This window comes from Crinia signifera, chromosome 1 (genome assembly GCF_055691185.1).
Source record: "Crinia signifera chromosome 1, ASM5569118v1, whole genome shotgun sequence".
Lineage (NCBI taxonomy): Eukaryota > Metazoa > Chordata > Amphibia > Anura > Myobatrachidae > Crinia > Crinia signifera.
This window is the reverse complement of record NC_139217.1, coordinates 291757948-291782857: the sequence shown is the minus strand read 5'-3', so window position 1 is coordinate 291782857 and position 24910 is coordinate 291757948. Positions and strand designations below refer to the sequence as shown.

The 24910-nt window shown below is 41.0% G+C and overlaps 1 protein-coding gene across 8 annotated transcripts in view; it reads right to left on the bottom strand.

The window, feature by feature from the left end:
* The window catches only part of NFIB (nuclear factor I B), a 370296-nt gene that overhangs the window by 75635 nt on the left and 269751 nt on the right, over window positions 1–24910 (bottom strand). For 7 of the 8 annotated variants that reach the window (XM_083185919.1, XM_083185927.1, XM_083185924.1 and 4 more), the window contains exons 3-6: window positions 15738–15791; window positions 9954–10022; window positions 5087–5207; window positions 3186–3304 (exon numbers count right to left, since the gene is read on the bottom strand). In XM_083185919.1, the coding sequence (XP_083042045.1) occupies window positions 3186–3304; window positions 5087–5207; window positions 9954–10022; window positions 15738–15791 (363 nt within the window). The remainder of the gene's footprint in view (window positions 1–3185; window positions 3305–5086; window positions 5208–9953; window positions 10023–15737; window positions 15792–24910) is intronic. The other variant, XM_083185921.1, reaches the window with a different exon arrangement.

The following is a 24910-nucleotide window of genomic DNA, read 5'->3' as shown; positions in this document are numbered from 1 at the left end:
ATAATCTTTTTGCTTATGGGGAAAAAGATGACAACTTACATGACAATGGTAAGGATGTACTAAAGGCAAAAAATGCATCAAAACCCCGTTTTTACAGCATTTCTGTATGTTCCAAGCCCAGCGTCCTGGGGCTTTGGAGCGAGAGCTGTTGTTATTGTTATATCAGGCATGTCCAAACTATGGGGGTTATGCTGGTGAATTTGCAGCATTGAGAGTCCACCAAACCCCACCTTGCCAATGGTGGCCTCGCCGCCACCCATTTGCAGCCTCTGCTCGCAGGCACATAAACATCCAATCGCAGGCTGCGGGGAACACCCACATCTTTCGATAGTCGCCGACCATCGAAAGAGGTGGTTCGTGCACGCATATATAAAGTGACTCTCAGGTCACTTATATATGCGTGCACTTTTAGACTGAAATGGGAGGGCAGCTGACATTCGGTGATGTCAGTTGCCCACCCACGTCACCCGGCGATTACCATGGGAACGTCCAGCATTTTCATGGAAACGCCTGCTAAACCATACCTATAATATGAAATACATGTTGCCTGAGAGCAACATAAGCAAACAAAGGGTTATCTTTCATCATAGAATATGTCCAATTGTTACAGTATACTGTTTGTCAGCTTATCAGTGACCTGGAGACTAGATTACGACCTCTTGTGGGCAGGTGACCTATCACAGTTTTGTTTTTTGGTTTACACTGTAGGTAATTTGTGACTGTTCGGCTCTGTATAAACGGCTGTCAGTTATAAACACTGGATAATAATTCTAATAAGCATTATCCAAAACCACAGTATGCAGTACTTAAGCGTAAGTTTAGCAAGCAGGATACTTTATGCCGCTGTCAAGGTTTGAAAGATGGGCCCTAATGAAGTACTTAAAGCATTTGTTATGCATGTCCTAACCTCCCAGAAACAGTTATGATAATACTAAATGGATATTACAATTAAATAACGGCTACAAAAAAAGAACCTATTAAAGTCAAGAGATTACTTTAATGGTGTCATTAATGCCATAAAAAGAGAGCTTTGCTGAGAGGAATGCATTGTTTTTCTCACCTCTCTTTCTCCAGGCTGTCTAACAAATAAAAACATGCTTATTGGTTTTATAAAGCAACATCGTTCCTCAAATATTAATTAAGGAACAATATAAGGCATGACATGTGAAAAGTGTCAGTCATCCTGAGGCATCTCCTCTGATAGTCCACACAGGAAGACAAATACACCATATGTGGCTTGATGTAATACAGTCCGAGTTTGCCAGAGGGTGGGATGCCAGCCATATTCTAAGGTTTGTTAAAGCAGCAGTCATTTACATGGTTTTGCCATGTACAGATGGAGCCCTGCTCATCTGTAGCGCCAGCACACCAAGACGACCTGTGGTGGCGCGCTGCTTGCCAGGACAAAGATGCGCGAGTGTGTGAGACCATTTCCCGCGAATGGGGTACACAAGCATCTCAAACGCACACGCGCTTCATGCACTAAAGATTGTCATTCGCCGAAAGCCAGATGAGCAAGGCTCCATCTGTAAATGTCTGAGTCCGGCCAGCATCCTGCACATCCGGCAAATTTGGACTGAATTACATCCCGCTGTTGTTGTCGAATAAAGAAAAAAACTAATACCCACAAAATGTTGTAGTTATACAGTACGTAACATTTTTACACCTATGTTTTATAGTTAGCTCTGCACCACTTGTGTAGTATCGCCTAACAGGTCAAGGGGCTCAACAAGATACTACTGTGTTGCATTTTGTTTAGGTAGAGGAACTCATTTCCCTCTGCCACCAAATCCCACCTCCCCTCCCCTTATTAGGCAGAGCCAGAGACAGTAATAGGGACCCCCCACACCACCTCCCAAAAACTATAATCCTTTTTGGTTAGAACCGCCAGCCGACGCCATCCTTTTGAAGGGGCATGCTCGCATAAGATGCTCGTGCTCCCTGTTCCGACGGAGCCCTCTGCCGCCCCCTGCAGCTCCTCTGAGTCCCCCAGCACCCCCCTAACCCTGCCTGTCTCCCTGAAGCGGAGGGTAGGGAAAGTGCTGTCTGCCGCCATGTTGATGGGGCTGCGTGCTGGCTGAGAGGCGCTTCTTCTGTATCATAAACATGCCTCTTTTGCTGTTTATATAAAACCATCTAACTACATCTTGTACTTAAAGTAAAGAGTATTTCAACCTGTGTGATTTTTATTTGTATTAGATAAATGTTATATCTCCATTTGGACTCTTCTCTAAGCACAAACCCTGCCTAATTGTGTGCTAGACACAATGGGGCAGATGCACTAAGCCTGGAGAAGAGATAAACTGTAGATAAAGTAGAGATAAAGTGAAAGGAGATAAAGCACCAGCCAATGAACTGTGTTTGAAAATGACAGTTGGGAGTTGATTGGCTGGTGCTTTATCTCCTTTCACGTTATCTCGACTTTATCTCCAGTTTATCTCTTCTTCAGGCTTAATACATCTGCCCCAATATGTTTATTAGAGTGTATCAAAAAATTCTGCAGCCTGCAGACATAAAAATATGGCAACCCCTCACCAATAAGTGAGAATGCCATTTCAGAAGGCAGATCAGTATTTCTGTAGTTTAGGTATGTGCTAGATATACTTTAGTACAAAGTGTAGCTAGTATATTAATGCACATTGGCAGGGGTTTGTTTAGAAAATAGACCAAATGAGTACTGTATGTCACATTTAATGTATGTATTTTAAAATATCAACAAAGGTGAGGAATATTGTACAAGTATACATGTTAATCATGCCTATAAACAAATCACAAAATTTGAAAGGAAATACCTAGGGTGGGAATTCAATTTTTGGAGAAGTGTTGATAGGCTGTACATATCGTCCAATTACGGTACTACAACCATGTCATGTTTTCCTCTGCACTTCTATGCACAAGAACATTTTTAACCTACCTGCAATCATGCAAGTAATCAGGAGATAAAGAATGATTAACTTTAATTTGACTAAATGTATATACAGGTATGGACTGCTTAATTAACATGTTTCATTCATTCTATGGCTTATTGTTTTCCTTTGATGTTGCTCAGCTCGGTAGAATTGTCTCACTTACATGCCAATAGACAAGTTGAACTTCCAAGAAATCTATTGCTCACAGGCAAATCATAACTAAAAACATAGATGGTGTTATGAATATATACTTTGATTAAAAGCATATTCTCATACCTTGATCTCTATCATGCCATGTCCGACTTCCCGTTGCTGGTGAATTCGGCGAAGGGTAAAAGTCCCCAGTTGGACTTGGCTCCATGTTCTCATCTATAGAAATGGTCTTGGGTCTTTTACTGTTTAAAAAAAAAAAGAGAAAGAAAATAAATGTAATTGTGTGAAGTACTCTATATGTTTTTCAAACTTGAGAATACGATCGCTCACTTGACGTGGTATAATCAGAAAGAGTCTTGTGCATATGAGATTAACCTGAAAAGTCAATGTGACCCTTTTAGATGCATTGAAATGATACTGTGACGTGAACATAAATGTGTCAAACAACAAATATGCCAAAATTGAAGATATGCGAGAGATAAGTTGTATTTTAGCTTTATATTAGATTAATATTAAATGTTAACATCTCATTTAATTTTGATATACACAGCCTTTCATTAAAGTTGGGTATGCTGTTTTTGGAAAAAATTTAAAAATGTTGAGTACTGGGCCATAGTGATGATCTCTGTATGCAAGGTGAGTTCTCAGGAAGGCTTGCTGCAGTCAAAATACTGTTTCGGATATATGATGACATTTGCCCACTTACGACAGATGATTGATCCCCATAACTGAATGTGCTTCATTAGTACTGCCACTATTAGTATTAGATTTAATAGTATGATTATTAGATTTAAATAGTATTTTAAACAGCACAAATAATGCTATCTGCTCATGGTATGGGAATGAGAATAGTGCCTGCTGGGCCTCTTTAACAAGTAAATAATGATATTAGTGTCAATAGCTCTGCCCAACTAATGGCCGGGGAAAGAATGTGGCTTAATGTGGTTTTTGTACCTTTCAGTCTTATCTTACCCACACATAAGTATGTCTTCTCCCCCACAAAATAAAGTATTTTCTTGGAATGTGCATCTGACTTACATATATATTTTAGAGAACATAAATTGTATAGTTTCACCATATGAAACATTCTCTTTTTTTCCAACTGTAATAACGTGGACACAGCCAAATTATTTAATGGTAGGTTTTTTTTTATTTTTCCTTTCTGTTATTAACAACAGTCTATTCATTTTGATCTGATCTGATTGCAATTGGAAACTAAGGACCTTATTCTGGTCCACACGCAAGGCTGCAAATTTCGCCGCTCGCACAGCCGCCTGCACCCCTCCTCGCTCACCGAGTCCCCAGCGCGGCTGCGAATGGATGTTTTGCATAAATATCCATTCGCAGCCTTGGGTGCGGGGGGGCCAAATCATTCAATAGTCGTCGACCATTGAATTGTTTGGAAAATACAAGCAAAACTAAGACACTCACTGGTGAATAAGCTTGGCGTGTTCCTTGTACGGGAAGAGGGCGGGCAGCTGGCATCCGGTGATGTCAGCTGCCCGCCCCTGGCAGCCGAGTCACTGCTTAATTTCCATGGGAACACCTAGCATTTTCATGGGAACACCATCATCATGAAGATACTCCTTGTTTAAATGCAACATTCATGTTCATACATTTCTGTTATACTGATGTTGTTTAATATTTAGAAAAACTATTCAGCCAGAGATTGTATTGACAAGATTACTAATGGGTTCTCGGGTGCGCAATCCACTTAGTGCACCTAATCTATGATCATGCACTGCCTGCTCTTTATGAATGTCACCTAAGTCATGTGTTTACACTGATTTCACTCAAGGCATGTGTGTAAGCATTTGTTTCTTTAAATCTTTAAATGCCCAGTTTCTAACACATATGAACATATACATATACACTGGGCTTGCTGTCTTGAATACCATTTTTAAATATAGCATAAATGTATATTATTATTATTATTATTAACAACAGTTTCTTACGGTATATATAGCATGGATGTAGTTTATCTTAGGTTAGAATGCCTTTTGTTTCCAGACAGTTCTAGTTACCTGCTTGGTGGAGAGGAAAGTGACCTCTGTAAGCTGACCGCTGAGTTCATGTCGTGATAGTATGGCTGGCTTAGTGGCTCTCCAATTGGAAAATTCACTCCAGAGCCTTGCGTGATTGGTGCTAGAAAAAAAAAAACCATCTGGTTACTCATAGAACAAGTCAAAATTTTTTACCTGGACAAGCACATTATAACTGTGGGTAAGTTTTATTAACCCTATTGAAGTGATAAAGTGGAAGGTGGTTACCCATTGGCCAATCAGCTCCTAGCTGTCATTTTTCAAACCCAGTCTGTAGCTTGATAGTTGGGAGATGACTGGCTGATAAGTTTTCATCTTCCACATTATCACTTCACCAAGCTTCCTAAATATGCTCCTGTATTTCATGTCTCATCTGATGTGATATAATGATAAAATAAAAGGAATTGGGTGCATATTTCTTTTTTCAAATATACAGTACAATGGCAGATAAACTATGCCTTGGAGAGTGATGAAGAGGAAAGAAATGAAGTACTAGCCAATCTGGACGTACTGAGTATTTGCGGTACATTCCGCCACACACTGCAATTATACTAATCGCATATGTATGAGCATATACCATTTAATAATATATACAATATATAGTATTTAATATTTTTAAGAGAGATCAGGTAAAAGCAGGCTGGTAGACCATTGTGCCAAATCCTACTTTACATGTCAAGCTACCATTAGGTACAGCCAATGGTATTTCAGGCCAGCTAGTAAGAACCTGCATTGTATACAAATGCCTTATGCGCCAAGTGGCACTTTGTATCATTAGAGACCTTGGGAACAGGGTTCAAATCATTCATCCTTTGTTTTAAAGATGATGGTGTCCCTAATTTATGCATAGTGCAATTATTTCTTGATGAATCATTAATTGGATGTGACCGCTGGCTCCCTTTCACTCAGTGAACAATGTTTCCTTGCTACAGTATTTTCTGCATGTGGGACATCAATCAGTGCTGCGGGGTCAGATCTGGGGGCCCCATAAACTCACTTCATGCAGATAGTCTTTTCAATTAGCCCTGTTGGAAAGAGAGATGTTGATGACAGAGGTGGATTCTTTGCATATTTGGACGAGCTGCAGAGTGCTTTTCTCTTATATCTTTTTCAGTAATGCCTATTAAAAGCTGTCCTTATACCTGAGAGAAGAACACAGCTGCCAGCTCAAATAGCTTAATACCCGCAAACTATTTTAATCCCCTGTTTAATAGGGACCAACAGTAAACAAGGTCCCTGGAGAAACACATAGTGTGAATAAAGCTTTTCATGTGTGTTACAAACAAGCCAAAGCAGCAGTGTTTTGAAGCATATGTACTTCAAGCATGGCATGCCGTGGGCGTGATAGTTTACTGCTAGCGACTGGTAAAGCACACCATGGTCTCTTGTGGTTTGAGGCACACTAAACTGGAGGTTAAACAAATGCCAGATGAAAGAAGCCCGCCACAACCACAATTCTGATTCTATTATTAGATAAGTACGATGTACAACTGTCACAATGAGGTGGGTACTAATGAGGCAGTACCCTTCTATTATAAATCTGAAGCCACAACTTGCCTTATGTCTCTGGATACTTTTCCCAACATACAGCTGCAATAGTGCTAGGTATCTATTTTATTTGAATTCTTTACATGTCATCTTAATGTGTTAACACTGTGTGCAATATAACAGAGGCACAACAATTCTCTACATATACTGACAAGTTTACAACTGAATGTATTAGTTTAAAAGCTCTTTCATAAAACCGAGGGCCTGATTCAGAGGTGGGTGATGGTGGGATCGCGCCTGTGACTTCGGCAGCAGTGGATCTGTTAATGTTAATGCAGCAGGAGGTGTCCGAAGATGCAGCATTGGAACCCCACTCTAACCATCATGTAGGGCCAGTGAACAGGTGCTCATAGTGTCCAGATGCCAAGGTCAGTGTAGTTGCATCTGATGACACAGATGCTGGATTCAGCTTGCTCAAGAAATGTAGCGACGTTCCACTCTGTTCTGAAATAAACCCCCTGACCTCCCCAAAAAGCTTGCAGCATGGCATTCACTAAGGAGCCCTGAAAGAGCGGGGAAAATGTGCGTAGCAGAATAGTGCTAAAAAGGGGCAGGACCAATGAACCGGGAGACAGGAATTCATGAGGCAGGTGGAGATATACTAGAGAACATGGAGAAAGACATAGGTGCTCATTAGCCTTTTCTCTGAAATTGCCGGGCTGAAAATCGCTCAGTGAAGACACACTGCACAATTTCCCTCTGCACTGCAGGATGCTATGGGAAGCCTTCAGTCTGCTGGTAAACCCAGCAGACGAACAATGGCCACCGGCAATGATGCAAGAGTGCGCAACAGTGCTCACCGCTAATTGCCTGCCCCTACACACTGGGCGGCTTGTGATCTGAAAGCAAATGACAAAACTAAGCTGTTTTCACCTCAAAATCGCCCAGTGTGTATGGTCCTTTAGACAATAGAAAAGGGAACATCAACAATATCATAATAAATACAGATACAATAATTATGAAAAGAGCATATAACCTATATCCTTAATGTATAAGTAATGTAAAGATTGCTATGATTTATTTTTGCAGACATTTCAAGATAAAAATATACATATCAATATTTTCATTTAGGTGATATTGTTTTCTTTCCATAATGTAGATAGCAGTTAACACAATGGACAGCATTTCTTATCAATATCACTACTGTTAGGAATTCTCTTTCAATTTGTCCAGACTGCCTTCCTGCCATGAAGATGATGTCATTTCCTTATGCATGACAGCTGGGGGGAGGTCAGTCAGTGTGAAGGAAATTTATCATGTATCACTAGATTTTAATGGACAGCAAGCAATGGTCTTTTAAACTTTACATGACAGAGCACAGAATTGTTGCTGTAGCTTTCCTAGATTAAGCTCTCCAACTAGTGATATGCTGTAAAAATATCATGACAGCTTGATGCCTTACCCTGCAAGAATGAAAAAAAACTAAGACCTAGACCTACACCCAAAAATACTAAACTTTCTTCAATACAAGAGCTATTAATAAAATCAGCCATGTATGTATAACATTATGACTCGCATAATACATTAACATTTTGTTTTTCTATTCCTGTCTTTCAATTTACTGATGGATATTTTAGACAGCTGGGTGACAGCTAAGCATGACAACATAGCTGATGTAAATGCAATGCAAAACATCTTAAGTGATATGAAAGCAAGTGAGGTATTACTAATGCTGTGAAAGTATGGGAACATTTAGAAGTATTTTTGTATTGACATGATGGGGTTTATTTACAAAGATGGATACTGAAGATGGAATGTTGCTATGGGCAACCAATCTATTATCTTCTAGGAGGTGCCAAATAAATAAGAAGTAGATTCTGATTGGTTTGCTATGGGCAACGTCCCATATTCAATAGAACTCCAATCTTTGAAATAAACCCTGATGAATTTTCGTTTAGATTAATCTCAATAGAATGCAAAGTAAATGTGGAACTAGAAGACTGGTAGTTTGTATTATCAGAATTGCGTACCCTCGACAAACAACCTGTTCCATATAAAAGCTAGAACTAAAGTTCACTCATCCATTATGATCAATGAAGTACAAAAAAAATCCACCAGCTTCACTACAAGATTACTAGAGATGCTCATATAATATATTGGTCATTACATTTGTTTACAAAATCTGCCTTGCTCTACCAGGTTGCTCACAGCAAAGTTACAAGTGAGTTGATTGTAGCAGCTGCAAAGAATCAGCAACTCATCCAACAATGATAGCAATGGTGTAGCAAGCTTCCATAGTAAGAGAGAGACATAAAACATCAGTACATATTTGACTAAGTGAACATTATGTGGGATACCAGGTAAATTACTACTAATTCCCAGATAACGGATTCCCTTGGGGTATCCAATTTACCCCGATAGCGGCACTTACTGTGGACTATGCTTTGCATGCCCCAATATCCAGAACTCAGTGCTGCAATAGCACATGAGTCCTGGAACTTATCACGGATCCCATGTTTTATTGGCCGAAAAACGGTTAATTTTCCAGGCCGGGAAAAAAGTGCTATAATGACTATAAGGATAAAATTGTAGTAATAGTGCAGCTAAATAATGGGGTTTTGCTAAATGGATTGTTCGATGCATGAAGCCCAACATCAAGGGACCCCATTTCACAGCAAATCCTACTCTATCACCCAGACTCTTGAGAACCTGGCAACTGCTATTACATCATAAAAAACATGCTTCCTGGTTTAAAGCTCACCTGCCAAAGAACTTACACACTCACACAGTGCTGTGTGAAATGTTTTGGTAGGTGTAGAAAAATGCTAAACCACACGGCCACACCCTTCCATAGGAGCACACCCCTTCCTTGATGTCATTATTTTATGTGTTCTCAAATGGAAGGCAGGGGTGGGGCACCAGACAAAATGTTGCCATAGGCAAGGGGCGACTGGGAATACAGAGGAGCAAAGCACTGTGCACACTTTCGAAGAAAAGAGCACAAGGTGTAGCAGAAGTAGGCAAACTAGAGAGCAGTTAAGGGGCAGAGCACTAATATTGTGGAAATAAGCACAAAAAGGAGGATACTGTTGCAAAAGGACAGGGAGCAAGAGAAAAAAAAGCAAGAGAAAAAAGCACAGCAGAAGAGTACTACAGCTGGGGAATAGTGGAGAAAATAGAAAAGCAAAAAATAAGGAAATGACAGAAATGAGCAGAAGTAGTGCAGAGCAAAATGATCCAGGAATGTTTTGGAGCCCAGCTTGTTATACTATGATGAAATATGTATTATAGCACATAAGACAAGCGGGAAGGAGGACATACTTTGGCTTTGCTGTTTAGGAAGACTGCAATATTTACTTACTTCTAGACACCCGCACTAGCTCTGAAACATTGAAAACTCCAGACTTTACAAAACTGTCTTCAAGGTATCCTGGAAAAAATAAAAAAAACTATATTAAGAATTCTTCATAACCAGCAGCAGCAAAATGAAAAAGAAATAAGTAATGAAGAAACAGAATAATAGAAAAAAAGTCAGCGTGAGAATGTGTGAGAAAATTAAAGGTTTTCAAATAAATACTCCTCTTACACCAGCAGTAGTGCCATGTTCAAACCTCGGCTTCTATGGACTGAACCGACTGCAGTCCATAGAACCTGGCTGGGTCTAGGTGATAAGGCAGAAAGTTGCTTTCTAAAGGAAGTTAGATCTCTAGTTAGTGCAGCCCATACTGGCAGTCCTAGTGGCAGGGAACACATGCCAATGGGACTTCCTTGTGTGCAACTGTGAAACAACCCATAGTTAAAAACTGTTACTGGTCAAAACCATATCAAGGTTTGATGTCCTCTCTTCCTGGATACAGCTAAACAGCCAGCAAAAAAACTAATCTAGCAGACCATTTGACCAATATATCTGCACATACCTGCTATCACTCTACAGGAGGAAAAAATCCAACACTGTTCTGTGAGTTGTGTTAACCTCCATCTCATGAACGGTTTCCTTGAATAAAATAACTGCTGAATTTGTATACAACAGCAATTTCTTACAAACTTTGTAACTAGATTTATGTGGTTTTGGTTCTAATTTTACCCTTGTGTTTTGTTTTGCAATACCACCCTCAATTGTTTTGGCCCAGATTTGGATTTTTATTTGATAAAAAATAGTTTGTTTGTTTGTTTTTTAAATAAAATCGATAATTATTGGTAAAGGGACAACAACAAAACAAAACATCAGATAAAACACACAAAATTATGCAATTGTTTTGCAATCCAAAACCTAAAATTTGGAACCACGGGAAGATCCAAATTGGCACTCAGTAGTACAGATCAGGTCTTATCAGGTGATCCAGACTGGGTGTGGGTTAGGTTTGGATCCCCAAATATCAGGTACAGTAGATTCAGACTTCTGGAGAAGGGTTAGGTTTGGATCAAACCGCACATTTCTAGTTTCAACTGTTTAATTGGTCAGGCATATTTTAATTCCTTCCTTGGTCTAATTATCAATCCAGACCTATTGCAATTGTATTTATTTAATTAGCTTACCATTAGTTAATCACATATATATATACTGATTCACTGTATGGTAACACGTAAGTGGAGATGCATTTGGGGTTAGAAGTGTTTCGGGGAACCAGAAACTCAGTTGAACTCCGTTTAAAAGAGATCAATATATCCAAGCACAACTATGCTAAATTGTATCATAACACACAAAATTTCTTGTGGCAGCCAGAGCACTATGATCATAAAATTTAAATAAAAAAAAAAAATATATACTGCCTTAGTAATTTATAACCCCTCAATAAATATATATATATATATATATACATATATATACTAAACTAGGCCTGTAACCTTAGTGTATAAGATTATACAAAATGCAGGTGTACGCATAATGACTTTAACACACATCATCTTGTAGCCTCCCCGAAGAAAAGAAATGAAGTATTCGTATCCCTAAATCACCTTTAGGTTTACTGTAAAATTCTGGGCGTGTGCTTGAATTTTTCAATGCTCTGTGTTAGCTGTGTGTTATGTAAATAATCAGAATCATGAGCAGTATGAAGAACTTAAGTTGTCATGCCTTAGCAGGTTGTGAGCAATGCTTGCAAGACCCTGCAGGTCAAACTATTCATCACATTCAGGTTTCAGCAAATAAGATTTGACACCACATGCACAGCACTTCTCCTAAAAAGGTTACAGCTGTGTTTATAGATGTGATAGTGACAAATCACAAAGACGGTTTGTCTTGGTCAATGTACAGAACACATGAAATCAACAAAATCTGCCGCATTGGGGTTCATTGATGAAATAGAAAATAAGTGGAGATAAAGTACTTATTTTTTGTACACATGCCCTCATCTGGATGATGAAAACCACAATCCTGTTCTACTCTTTTAAATGCTCACTTATACCCTTTTCACACCAGCCTAAATTCCCGGGTTGAGTCAGGGAACAACCCGGTACTACCTCTGGTGTGAAAGGTACCCGGGACAAATTACCGGGCTAATTTGCCGGCAATCCAACCCTGCTAGGTAGCAGGGTTGTTCCCGGGTTCAACCCGGGGACCTGGCTTGTGTGAAAGGTGTAGGGTATACTTACCCGGGTTGCCGGGTCTATCCGGGTTGCCGGGTCTATCCTGTCCGACGGGAATTAATGCAGGCGGTGGGCGCAAATGACGGGACAGCCGGTGGATGATGATGACGCAGCTCTCCGGCGGCAGTGAGGGCGCCGGAGAGATGCGTCATCTTCATCCACCGCCTGTCCCGTCATTTGCGCCGCCGCCTGTGTGGATCCCTGGCCTGTGCGGAGGACCAGCAACCGGGGTGCCGGGGTGAGTATTCTCCCCACCTTCTGTCCACCTCCGCCGCCATCCCGCCGACTGCCTGACGTCATCCCGCCGACTGCCCGCCTCCTCCCCACCTCCTGCAGGCCTCCTTCCCACCCCCTTCACACACCAGAAAATGCAGGGACATTTCTGGTGTGAATGGGTCCAAACCCGGGAATGTCCCTGCTTGTCCCGGGAACTGAATTTCCGGGTTTGTCCCTGCATTTCTGGTGTGAAAGGGGTATTACAGAACAGTGCTTTTGGAAAGATTGTGATGGGAATAACTGTAAGAATTGGAGCCTGTGATTGGAATGCCCATGCCTGCAAATATAAAAGCTTCTACCAAATTTGGCATACACAGCATTCCATTAAATATAATAGAAGATGCACCCAATCATCTGTACCTTAGATATCAGAAATTCCATTTTGACTATTGCCACAGTCAAAAAGGTAATGTGCTTACCCTAAATGCAGCAAGGGTTTGCCTAAGTGCCCCCTCCCAATTGAATGTGTAACATAGAGAGCAACCACGCTTAGGGGGTGTGACCAGCCACAATACTGCTAGTTCCTGCATGGTAATGTACCAAATTAAATAACAGTATAATATAATATATATAATATATTATATAAATATATATAAAATATATAACAGTATAATATATGTATACTGTATAATTCAAGTCCACAATCTCTGTGGGCCTGTTCGGCCCTGCTGAGACCCAGAACCCTTGTCTAGCCACCGCCCCTGCATGTTGGACCAAAGGGCATCATTGGTCTTCAAGAGCAACATGGGTGCACTAAAGATGATGGCACCCTAATAAATAGAAGTTTAAATACAATAAAACAATATTGCCTTCTTTATAATAAGTAATTGAATTGCACCCATTATATCATTAAATAGTATTGACCCATTGGGTAAAATAATGACTCTTTACCTCATCAGGACTGCCCCATCAAAAAAAGAATAGTTTGAATATTCTTAACAGATATTTTATGTAGCTACAGTACAATTTGTTTTTATAATGGTCTCTCAGTAACATCAGGTGTATTTGGCTTGATACACACTTGTTTTCTATTTGAATTATGCTGACTTTAACTGTTATTTAATTATTAGATATAAGAAATAATTTATTTTACCCACTGAATGCCCTTGGAAACTTTTTGTATGTAAACAGTCCCTTGCATTTGATAAAGGAGTCTGCCTTTACAGGCCACATCCGGTTCTAAGCTGCCATTTGAACAGCCTGTTCTGATGGAAAGAATCTAGTGTGCTGCTACAAGTGTCCAGTACAGTATATTTATTTCAAATAAGTACTGCATAAACAAAGTAAAAAAAGACATGAATACAAACTACACAGATAAAATAACACTAAAGAAAAAACAAACAAATATAAAACCCACAAGAGATATGTACAGGTTTACACCAATAAATGAGAATGACTGGGAAAGGGAACATCAAGCAATGGTTTAGATAGTATTGCTGCTAAAATTCTTTCCTCAATTTCCGCCTAAATCATTTGAAGTGGTGAGCTCATTTATTGCAAAACACCAGATTCTAGCTGGATCACTAGACAGCCCATGTTCCCTTGTCTCTTTCACTCACACCCGGACTTCTTCATCTCCTATATAAACATATATCCAGACAAATTTTAAACAGTAAGCCATTTAGCCCTACTGCTTCTGACGACCTGCTCAAAATTCATAGTGCTGTTTAGAATAAGTAGGTAAATAAATATGGGATGAGATAAGTGATTTTATGTATAATAAACATACTGTGCCTTTTATCTGGGGCAATAACATGGAAATGTAAAACAAGTGGTTGCAAAGCAAGAATATTTTTATGAGATATTCTATTCTACTTGGGTTCTAATAAACTGGAAACCAGCAGTATTGTTACGGGTCATGCTCCCATGTAATTTCATCTGGCATGTTCCAATGTTGTCTATATTAGAAATATAGCTGAAAGGCCTGCTCTTCGCCTTAATCAAAGACTTTCAATCAAATATTTTTTTTTCTGACATTTCTTTTCATCTCTATGAAATGTTTTTATAAGGTGACACTAATTATATAAACTATGCCTACGTATAAAGTTTGTATCACAAGGTCTTCAGATTGGTAGCAGCTATAGCCAATTAGTTGTATGCAACTTGGGTATGGATCAGACGGTTGACGGTCAGTAAACCTAAAGGTCGACATACACAAGGTCGATATTGACAAAAGAAATATGTAGGCATGGAAGACACATGAAAATGTTGACATGAGTTTTTCAAGGTTTTTTGCTTGACACTTGAACAGCACGTGGACCCCCAATTAGTGTACAATGTACCCTGCATGGTTCGCTTTGCTATACTTAGCACACTTTACCGTTCCCAATCAGAGTACACGTGGATGGTAAAAGTGTGAAAAATAAAAACAGTCAAAAATCGTGAAAAACTCATGTCAACATTTACATGTGTCAAACATTGACATGTCAACCTTTTTCTTGTGCTGACCTTGTGTAAATGTCAACCTTGTGCATGTTGACCTTTTGTCAATGTCAATGTGTTGGGATCATCCTAGACACTGTTGACCTACAGATGGAGCCGGCCTCATGCTTGCAAGGACTGGCGATAGAAACGCCAGCCCCATCAGCCGCCAGTCCCTGCCATCCATTGCAAGGGGGCGCACGTGCACGAGACGCTCATGCGCCCCGTTCCGACGGAGCACCCCGCTGGCATTCCACCACCTCCCCGGTCCCCACCGCCTCCCCAAACCCCCCTAACCCTGCCCATCTGCCTGAAGCAGAGACGGGCAGGGTCCCGCCGCCCAGCTGCTGAGTGACGGGGATGTGCATGCGTGTGAGACGCTCGCGCGTCACAGTCTAATGGAGTCCCTCTCCACCAGCGCTTGCCAGCGGGGACATTCTGGCGAGTGCTGGCAGTGAATGAGGGATACTCCATCTGTATTATCCAGATCGTGTAGCTCTACAACCAGAGGACTATGGATATGTTTCTGAAAAGAATGGTGGAATGTATCTGGAGGTTTTCAAGCGTAACCTAGTTGTATGTAACACCATGGCTGATAAAAAGTCCTTTAATTTGTATGGTAAAAAGTGCCTAGTTCTCTAACTTGACAAAGGAAACTCCCTGTGATTTAATGAATCTCAATGAAGTTGCAGTTAAAGCACTGGTTACAATGAAAGTGGTAACATAATCACTGCTTGTCCTGATTATACCCATTGCCTATGCAAAGCAGATTGCTGACCAATTATACACTTTTAAGCTATCACAATACTACTTTTGTTCTTAGACATTGGTAGAATGTAAATTTTGTAGGGGTTATATTTACCTGGTGGATTCTTGGCAGGATCATTGTGGCTTGGGCTTCCTGATTGTCCAGGATCTGTAAAGAAATCAGAAAAAAGGTGTTTTGTGTGTTACAAGCATTAAAAGGTTTTTTGTTGTTTTTTTTTCTGAATGTTGATGAACTGTTAAAAGTAGATGAACAGACGCGATTTTCCTGGTTTCGCTAGACAAACGCGTGGAGTAGATTTCTAGGTACAGATGAGTTGATTACATTGTATAAGAAGCTTTGCATAATTAGACTTTCACATTAATTACTCTTTCACATGACACAATATAAACCTCTAATTCAATCCCAGTAAAGGGGGGAAAAAAGAGTAAAAACAAGAATAGCAAGTATGAGTATGCTCTATGGGTGTCGATGGGTGTTTCTAACAGAATGAGCCACAGAGATAACCCCTTCCCGACATTTGACGTACATTTACGTCATGGTCGGGAAGCACTTCCCGACACATGGCGTAAATGTACGTCATGGATTTAAACTGTCACCGCGTCTATAGACGCGGTGACAGTTTCAACATGTCTGCTGTCCCTGACAGCAGACATGTCCGTGCATGCCCCGGGGGGGCTGCGATGCCGCCCCCCCGTCGGCGATCGCTGTGATTGGCTGTTCAGTGTGAACAGCCATTCACAGCGTTTTCCTGTGTCACCGGCGAATAACGTTCGCCGGTGACACGGGATCAGAGGTGATTGGTGCTGTAAAGTACAGCACCAATCACCGCGGGGTGTAAGTGTGACACTGGTGTCACCCCACCTCACCCCGCCCGCCCCCAAAGGCCGTGATTGGTCCGTCGGACCGACGGACCAATCACAGCCAAGGAGGGAGATTTAAACTAACGGTGACTGCACTGCAGACGCCATTCCGGTCTGGAAAGCGTGCAGTGCGGTCACCGTACCCCCCTGCCGCCATACTGACCAGAAATACTTGCTGCAATACTTACCTGATCGCTGCTGATTGCTTCCTGGATCCTGTGCAATAATTGTGCCATACTGTGATATTGTGCTGCTGCACTGTATTAGTATTAGCTAGATAGATAGAGAGATAGATAGAGATAGATAGAGAGAGATAGAGAGAGATAGAGAGAGAGAGATAGAGAGAGATAGAGAGAGATAGAGAGAGATAGAGAGAGATAGAGAGAGATAGAGAGAGAGATAGTGTCAGAGAGTGCTATATTTTGTGCTGCTGCAGTGTGATATAGTTATAGATAGAGAGAGAGAGATAGAGAGAGAGAGATAGAGAGAGAGGCCTACTGACAGAGTGCTATATTTTGTGCTGCTGCAGTGTGATAGTTATAGAGAGATAGAGAGAGATAGAGAGAGAGAGATAGAGAGAGATAGAGAGAGATAGTGACAGATTGTGCTATATATTTTTTATATAACTGACTGCTGCCCCCTCCTTTTGTGCTGATCAGTATAAATTAACTGATCAGTAACTTTTTGGGGGCGCAGGTTTTTTTTTATATATAGATATACCTGTGAGTGCTGCTGCTGCAGTGTCATAGAGTGTTAGATAGTGTTAGATAGTGAGAGATAGAGAGATAGAGAGAGATAGTGATAGAGAGTGCTAAATTTTGTGTCTGCTGTCCCCGCCTTTTGTGCTGATCACTATATCTGAGGTGATCAGCAACTTTTTTGGGGGTACAGAGGTTTTTTTTTTTTTATATATACCTGTCAGTTGCACCAAAGGTTGTGCACCTGCTGCACCTCACTGGTAATCAGTGTCGCATCACTGATCACCTTTTTTTTTTGTGTGTGTGCTGTGGGGTATTTTTTTAATTTTTTTTTTTACACACACTGTGATTTTGTGGGTGTCCTGTGGCCGCTGTGCGCTGATCAGTGACGTACATCACTGATCATCTCTTTCGGCACAGGGTTGATCTATTTTTTTTTTTTTTTTTGATCAAATTCCTGTTGCCTTTGAGCGCTGTTCAGTGACAGACGTTACTGACCAACATCTGTGCTCAATTTTTGGCGCAGGACCTTTTTTTTTTTAACCCCTTCCTTTTTTTTTTTTTTAACCCCTTCATTTTTTTTTTTTTTTATTGGTATAAAGTATTTTTTTTTTTTTCTGCACCACATACACACTACACACTACATACCCCCCGGATTGAAATAAAGTTTGTGCCCCCCCCTACACTATACACGTGTTGAAACATTTCACTACCGGTAACACAAAAATAAAAATGGCATCCCAAATGTCCTCCCAAATGTCCTCCCAAATGTCCTCCCAATCATCCAGGAGAATGTATTCAGTGGAGGAGGCATATGCCATGCTTGCTTCTGACTCTGACACAGCCAGTGATGCAAGCGGGGAATTTGAAGGATTTGCCTTAAGCTCCTCTTCCTCCTCTGCTGATGAGGGACCCCCTCAAAGACGCCCCCGTAGATCAGCTGAGATTCCCCCCCCAATAATTGATCTAGTATGGACCCCACCACCAGACAATTTTGAGCCCCAGGTTCCTGAGTTTTTGGCCATGCCAGGAATCCAATTTGATTCCACAGGTCTCAGAGAAATTGACTTTTTCAAATTATTTTTCTCTGATGATTTTATAAATTTAATGGTGGACCAAACTAATTTATATGCCCAGCAGTTTATTGCTCAAAACCCCACGTCATCATTTGCTAGGTGGACCCCTGTAGATGCAGTAGAGATGATGACGTTTTGGGGTCTGGTGTTTCATATGGGCATAGTAAAAAAGCCAGAAATTAGGCAATATTGGAGTACAGATGTTCTGTACAGTACTCCATTTTACCGTATGGCCATGCCCCGGACTCGATTTGAGACAATTCTTAAATTCATACATTACACCGATAATGCACAGTGCCCACCCAGAGATGATCCCACCTTTGACCGGCTATTCAAAGTCAGGCCGGTCATTGATCATTTCAGTGCCAAATTTGAAGAGGTGTACATCCCTGAAAAATTTATTTGTATCGACGAGTCCCTTATACATTTTAAAGGAAGGGTTAAATTCCGCCAGTACCTTCCCAGTAAGAGGGCAAGGTATGGCATAAAAATGTATAAACTGTGTGAAAGCACCTCAGGGTACACCCACAGGTTTAGGGTTTATGAAGGGAAGGATTCAAGAATTCAACCGCCAGAATGCCCCCCCTCCCTCGTAGGTGTTAGTGGGAAAATTGTCTGGGATTTAGTGCACCCCTTCCTGGATAAAGGTTATCACCTCTATGTGGATAACTTTTACACTAGCATCCCCCTGTTTAAGGCCCTTGGTTCAAGAGGTACAGCAGCTTGCGGTACTGTGCGCAAGAACCAAAGAGGCCTCCCAAAAACGCACATTGCCCAAGTAATGAGAAGGGGTGAAAGCAGGGGAATATGCACCGAAAATATGTTGTTGGTCAAATATAAGGACAAGAGGGATGTCCTTATACTGACAACAATTCACGGAGACAGTACCACCTCCGTCCCTGTACGAGGTACCAGTACCCACACCTCAAAACCTAATTGTATCCTGGATTACAATAGGTACATGGGCGGAGTGGATCTTTCAGATCAGGTACTGAAGCCGTACAGTGCCCTGCGGAAAACAAAAATCTGGTACAAGAAGGTGGCCGTGTATATCATCCAGATGGCACTGTATAACGCTTACGTGCTATTCCGTTCTACCGGCCAGAGGGGGACATTTATGCACTTTCAAGAGGAAGTCATAAAGGGCCTAATATTTGGGAACCAGCAGGCAGAGGGCCCCAGTACTTCTAGTACTGGCCCCCGTATTGTACCAGGGCAGCATTTTCCTGATGAAATCCCCTCCACTGGAAAAAAGGGCAGGACACAAAAAAGGTGCAAAGTTTGCTATAAAAAGGGAATAAGAAAGCAAACTATTTTCCAGTGTGACACTTGCCCCGACAAACCCGGCCTATGTATAAAGGAGTGTTTTAAATTATACCACACATCTATGGAATATTAGGTTCATAATTTCACCGTGCTTCGGGGGTCTTGCTAATGCCACATAGCACCCACCATTCATTCCACCAGAATCTGAGCCGCAAAATCCAAAAATCACTCCTTCCCTTCTGAGTCCTGCCATGCACCCAACTGGTATTTTTTGGTCACATGTGAGGCATTGCCGTACTCGGGAGATATTGGGGCACAGATTTTGGGGTGCTTTTTCTCCTTCATACCTTCTGAAAATGAAAAATTTTGAGCCAGAACTGCATTTTTGTGTAAAAAATGTAATTTTTCTTTTTCACTGCCCACTTGTATCAAAATTGGTGAAACCCCTGGGGGTTTTAAATGTACACTATACCCCTAGATGAATTCCCTGAGGGGTGTAGTTTTCAAAATGGGGTGACTTGTGGGGGGGTTCCACTGTATTGGTGCTTGGGGGGTCTTGCTAATGCGACATAGCACCCACCAAAATTCCACCAGAATTTGTGCTGCAAACTCCAAATATCACTCCTTCCCTTCTGAGTCCTGCCACTTTTTGGTCACACATGAGGCATTGCCGTACTCGGGAGAAATTGGGGCACAGATTTTGGGGTGCTTTGTCTCCTTCATTCCTTGTGAAAATGAAATATTTTGAGCCAGAACTGCATTTTTGTGTAAAAAAATGTAATTTTTCATTTTCACTGCCCACTTGTATCAAAATTGGTGAAACCCCTGGGGGTTTGAAATGTACACTATACCCCTAGATGAATTCCCTGAGGGGTGTAGTTTGCAAAATGGGGTGACTTGTGGGGGGGTTCCACTGTATTGGTGCAACATAGCACCCACCATTCATTCCACCAGAATCTGTGCTGCAAAATCCAAAAATCACTCCTTCCCTTCTGAGTCCTGCCATGCACCCAACTGGTATTTTTTGGTCACATGTGAGGCATTGCCGTACTCGGGAGAAATTGGGGCACAGATTTTGGGGTGCTTTTTCTCCTTCATACCTTCTGAAAATGAAAAATTTTGAGCCAGAACTGCATTTTTGTGTAAAAAATGTAATTTTTCTTTTTCACTGCCCACTTGTATCAAAATTGGTGAAACCCCTGGGGGTTTTAAATGTACACTATACCCCTAGATGAATTCCCTGAGGGGTGTAGTTTGCAAAATGGGGTCACTTGTGGGGGGGTTCTACTGTATTGGTGCTTGGGGGGTCTTGCTAATGCGACATAGCACCCACCAAAATTCCACCAGAATCTGAGCTGCAAAATCCAAAAATCACTCCTTCCCTTTTGAGTCCTGCCATGCACCCAACTGGTATTTTTTGGTCACATGTGAGGCATTGCCGTACTCGGGAGAAATTGGGGCACAGATTTTGGGGTGCTTTTTCTCCTTCATATCTTCTGAAAATGAAAAATTTTGAGCCAGAACTGCATTTTTGTGTAAAAAATGTAATTTTTCATGTTCACTGCCCACTTGTATCAAAATTGGTGAAACCCCTGGGGGTTTGAAATGTACACTATACCCCTAGATGAATTCCCTGAGGGGTGTAGTTTGCAAAATGGGGTGACTTGTGGGGGGGTTCCACTGTATTGGTGCTTGGGGGGTCTTGCTAATGCGACATAGCACCCACCAAAATTCCACCAGAATCTGAGCCACAAAATCCAAAAATCACTCCTTCCGTTCTGAGTCCTGCCATGCACCCAACTGGTATTTTTTGGTCACATGTGAGGCATTGCCGTACTCGGAAGAAATTGGGGCACATATTTTGGGGTGCTTTTTCTCCTTCATACCTTCTGAAAATGAAAAATTGTGAGCCAGAACTGCATTTTTGTGTAAAAAAATGTAATTTTTCATTTTCACTGCCCACTTGTATCAAAATTGGTGAAACCCCTGGGGGTTTGAAATGTACACTATACCCCTAGATGAATTCCCTGAGGGGTGTACTTTGCAAAATGGGGTGACTTGTGGGGGGGTTCCACTGTATTGGTGCTTGGGGGGTCTTGCTAATGCGACATAGCACCCACCAAAATTCCACCAGAATCTGAGCTGCAAAATCCAAAAATCACTCCTTCCCTTCTGAGTCCTGCCATGCACCCAACTGGTATTTTTTGGTCACATGTGAGGCATTGCCGTACTCGGGAGAAATTGGGGCACAGATTTTGGGGTGCTTTTTCTCCTTCATACCTTCTGAAAATGAAAAATTTTGAGCCAGAACTGCATTTTTGTGTAAAAAATGTAATTTTTCTTTTTCACTGCCCACTTGTATCAAAATTGGTGAAACCCCTGGGGGTTTTAAATGTACACTATACCCCTAGATGAATTCCCTGAGGGGTGTAGTTTTCAAAATGGGGTGACTTGTGGGGGGGTTCCACTGTATTGGTGCTTGGGGGGTCTTGCTAATGCGACATAGCACCCACCAAAATTCCACCAGAATCTGAGCCGCAAAATCCAAAAATCACTCCTTCCGTTCTGAGTCCTGCCATGCACCCAACTGGTATTTTTTGGTCACATGTGAGGCATTGCCGTACTCGGAAGAAATTGGGGCACATATTTTGGGGTGCTTTTTCTCCTTCATACCTTCTGAAAATGAAAAATTGTGAGCCAGAACTGCATTTTTGTGTAAAAAAATGTAATTTTTCATTTTCACTGCCCACTTGTATCAAAATTGGTGAAACCCCTGGGGGTTTGAAATGTACACTATACCCCTAGATGAATTCCCTGAGGGGTGTACTTTGCAAAATGGGGTGACTTGTGGGGGGGTTCCACTGTATTGGTGCAACATAGCACCCACCATTCATTCCACCAGAATCTGTGCTGCAAAATCCAAAAATCACTCCTTCCCTTCTGAGTCCTGCCATGCACCCAACTGGTATTTTTTGGTCACATGTGAGGCATTGCCGTACTCGGGAGAAATTGGGGCACAGATTTTGGGGTGCTTTTTCTCCTTCATACCTTCTGAAAATGAAAAATTTTGAGCCAGAACTGCATTTTTGTGTAAAAAAATGTAATTTTTCATTTTCACTGCCCACTTGTATCAAAATTGGTGAAACCCCTGGGGGTTTGAAATGTACACTATACCCCTAGATGAATTCCCTGAGGGGTGTAGTTTGCAAAATGGGGTGACTTGTGGGGGGGTTCCACTGTATTGGTGCTTGGGGGGTCTTGCTAATGCGACATAGCACCCACCAAAATTCCACCAGAATCTGAGCTGCAAAATCCAAAAATCACTCCTTCCCTTTTGAGTCCTGCCATGCACCCAACTGGTATTTTTTGGTCACATGTGAGGCATTGCTGTACTCGGGAGAAATTGGGGCACAGATTTTGGGGTGCTTTGTCTCCTTCATACCTTCTGAAAATGACAAATTTGGAGCCAGAACTGCATTTTTGTGTAAAAAAAATAATTTTTCATTTTCACTGCCCAGTTGTACCACAATTGGTGAAACCCCTGCGGGTTTGAAATGTACACTATACCCCTAGCTGAATTCCCTGAGGGGTGTAGTTTGCAAAATGGGGTCACTTGTGGGGGGGTTCCTAACTTTTAGCATGTTATGGTGCCTAGAAACCTACATGGTGCCTAAAAAATAATCTCATAAAAAGGAGGCTCCAAAATCAAGTAGGTGCTCCTTCTATTATGAAGCCTGTGGTTTGGTCACCGTGCACACTAGGGCCACATATAGGATATTTATGAAAACAAAAGAATTGGGGGAATCAATTTTTAGTCACATTTCTCTAGTAAAATGTACTGTGTTCCTTAGAAAAATGTATTAAAATTGCAAATCTGCAAAAAAAAAGAAATTTTGAAATTTCACCTACACTTTGTTTTAATTCCTGTGAAACACCTAAAGGGTTAACAAACTTCCAAAATGCTGTTTTGAATACTGTGAGGGGTGCAGTTTTTGAAATGGCATCATTTATGGGGGTGTCTCACATACAAGTCCCTCAAAGTCACATCAGAACTGAACTGGTCCCTAAAAAAATCAGTGTTTGAAATTTTCTTGAAAATTTGAGAATTTGCTATTCATATTGTAAGCCTCCTAGTGTCCCAAAAAATTAAAAGGAAGTTGAAATAATGATGTCAACATAAAGTAGACATATGGTCTATGTTAGTTATTCACTATTTTGAGTGGTAAGATTATTTGTCTCACAAGCAGAAAATTTAACATTTTGCAAATCGCTAAATTTTCCATTTTTTCACGATATTTTGGTATTTTTCACAAAAAAACACAGACTGTATCGACGAAAATTTACCACTAACTTGAAGTACAATGTGTCACGAAAAAACAATCTCAAAATCACTGGGATAAGTAAAAGCAAAAAAAAGTTATCCCCACTTAAGTGAGACATGTCAGAATTGAAAAAAAGGGCTCTGTCAGGAAGGCAAAAACAGGCTCTGTCAGGAAGGGGATAAAGTAGGTTCTAAAAACAAGTTGATGAATGTCAATACTACAATAGTTTTTCATATTCTCTTCATGTAAAACTTTACTGTCCACATAATTGCTACTGAAGTACCTTAAATAAAACAGGAGTTCAAACCTACCTACCTACTGTACAAACAGCACCAATAAAGAATTTCTTGATTAAAGTTTATTAGGCAAAATATGTTACATTACAAAAGTGTAATGTTATGCTGTGCATCCAAATACTAGGAAAAGGTGACACTGGTGACACTGGTTTCTATTTTAATAGATGTCTGTATACATTGTACGATGCATGTCCTAATAAATGCATTCAATTAACACAACAGGTGGTGGGAGGTCTCAGGCATCACATCATGTGATATATCCTACCACTGTTTGCGGTTGTATACAGTTGGATGCATGAAGATTTGCGTTTAAAAGAATAGCTCTTCCTGTAAGAGCTGGCTTTTGCGGTGTGAGGCCATGGGGGGCAAATGTATGGGATCCTATTGGATCCCTCTCAGGAAAGTCTGCAGTAAGAGACCCGAAGGTTTCTATTAGGCAACAAGCTCTGGAAAGTTTTGCTTTTTGGAGCGTTGTGCATAATGGGAATGAGCTCAAACCACCAAAAATTGAAATTGTGGAGGTTCTGACAACATTTTTTAAGCTAGGTACGAGTCCTAGGTATAAGTCCTTAATCAGTCTACTTTTCCAAAGACTTCATAACAGCCTTTGCTGAAGGAGATTATACTTACATGCCATGGACATGTGTATTTTAACATTGAAACTTAATTGTGCCCAGCTGTAGATTATCAGATACCACTTATCCCCAAAATGGTTGGCATATCAGTTGTTTATTTAACTCAGATAGCA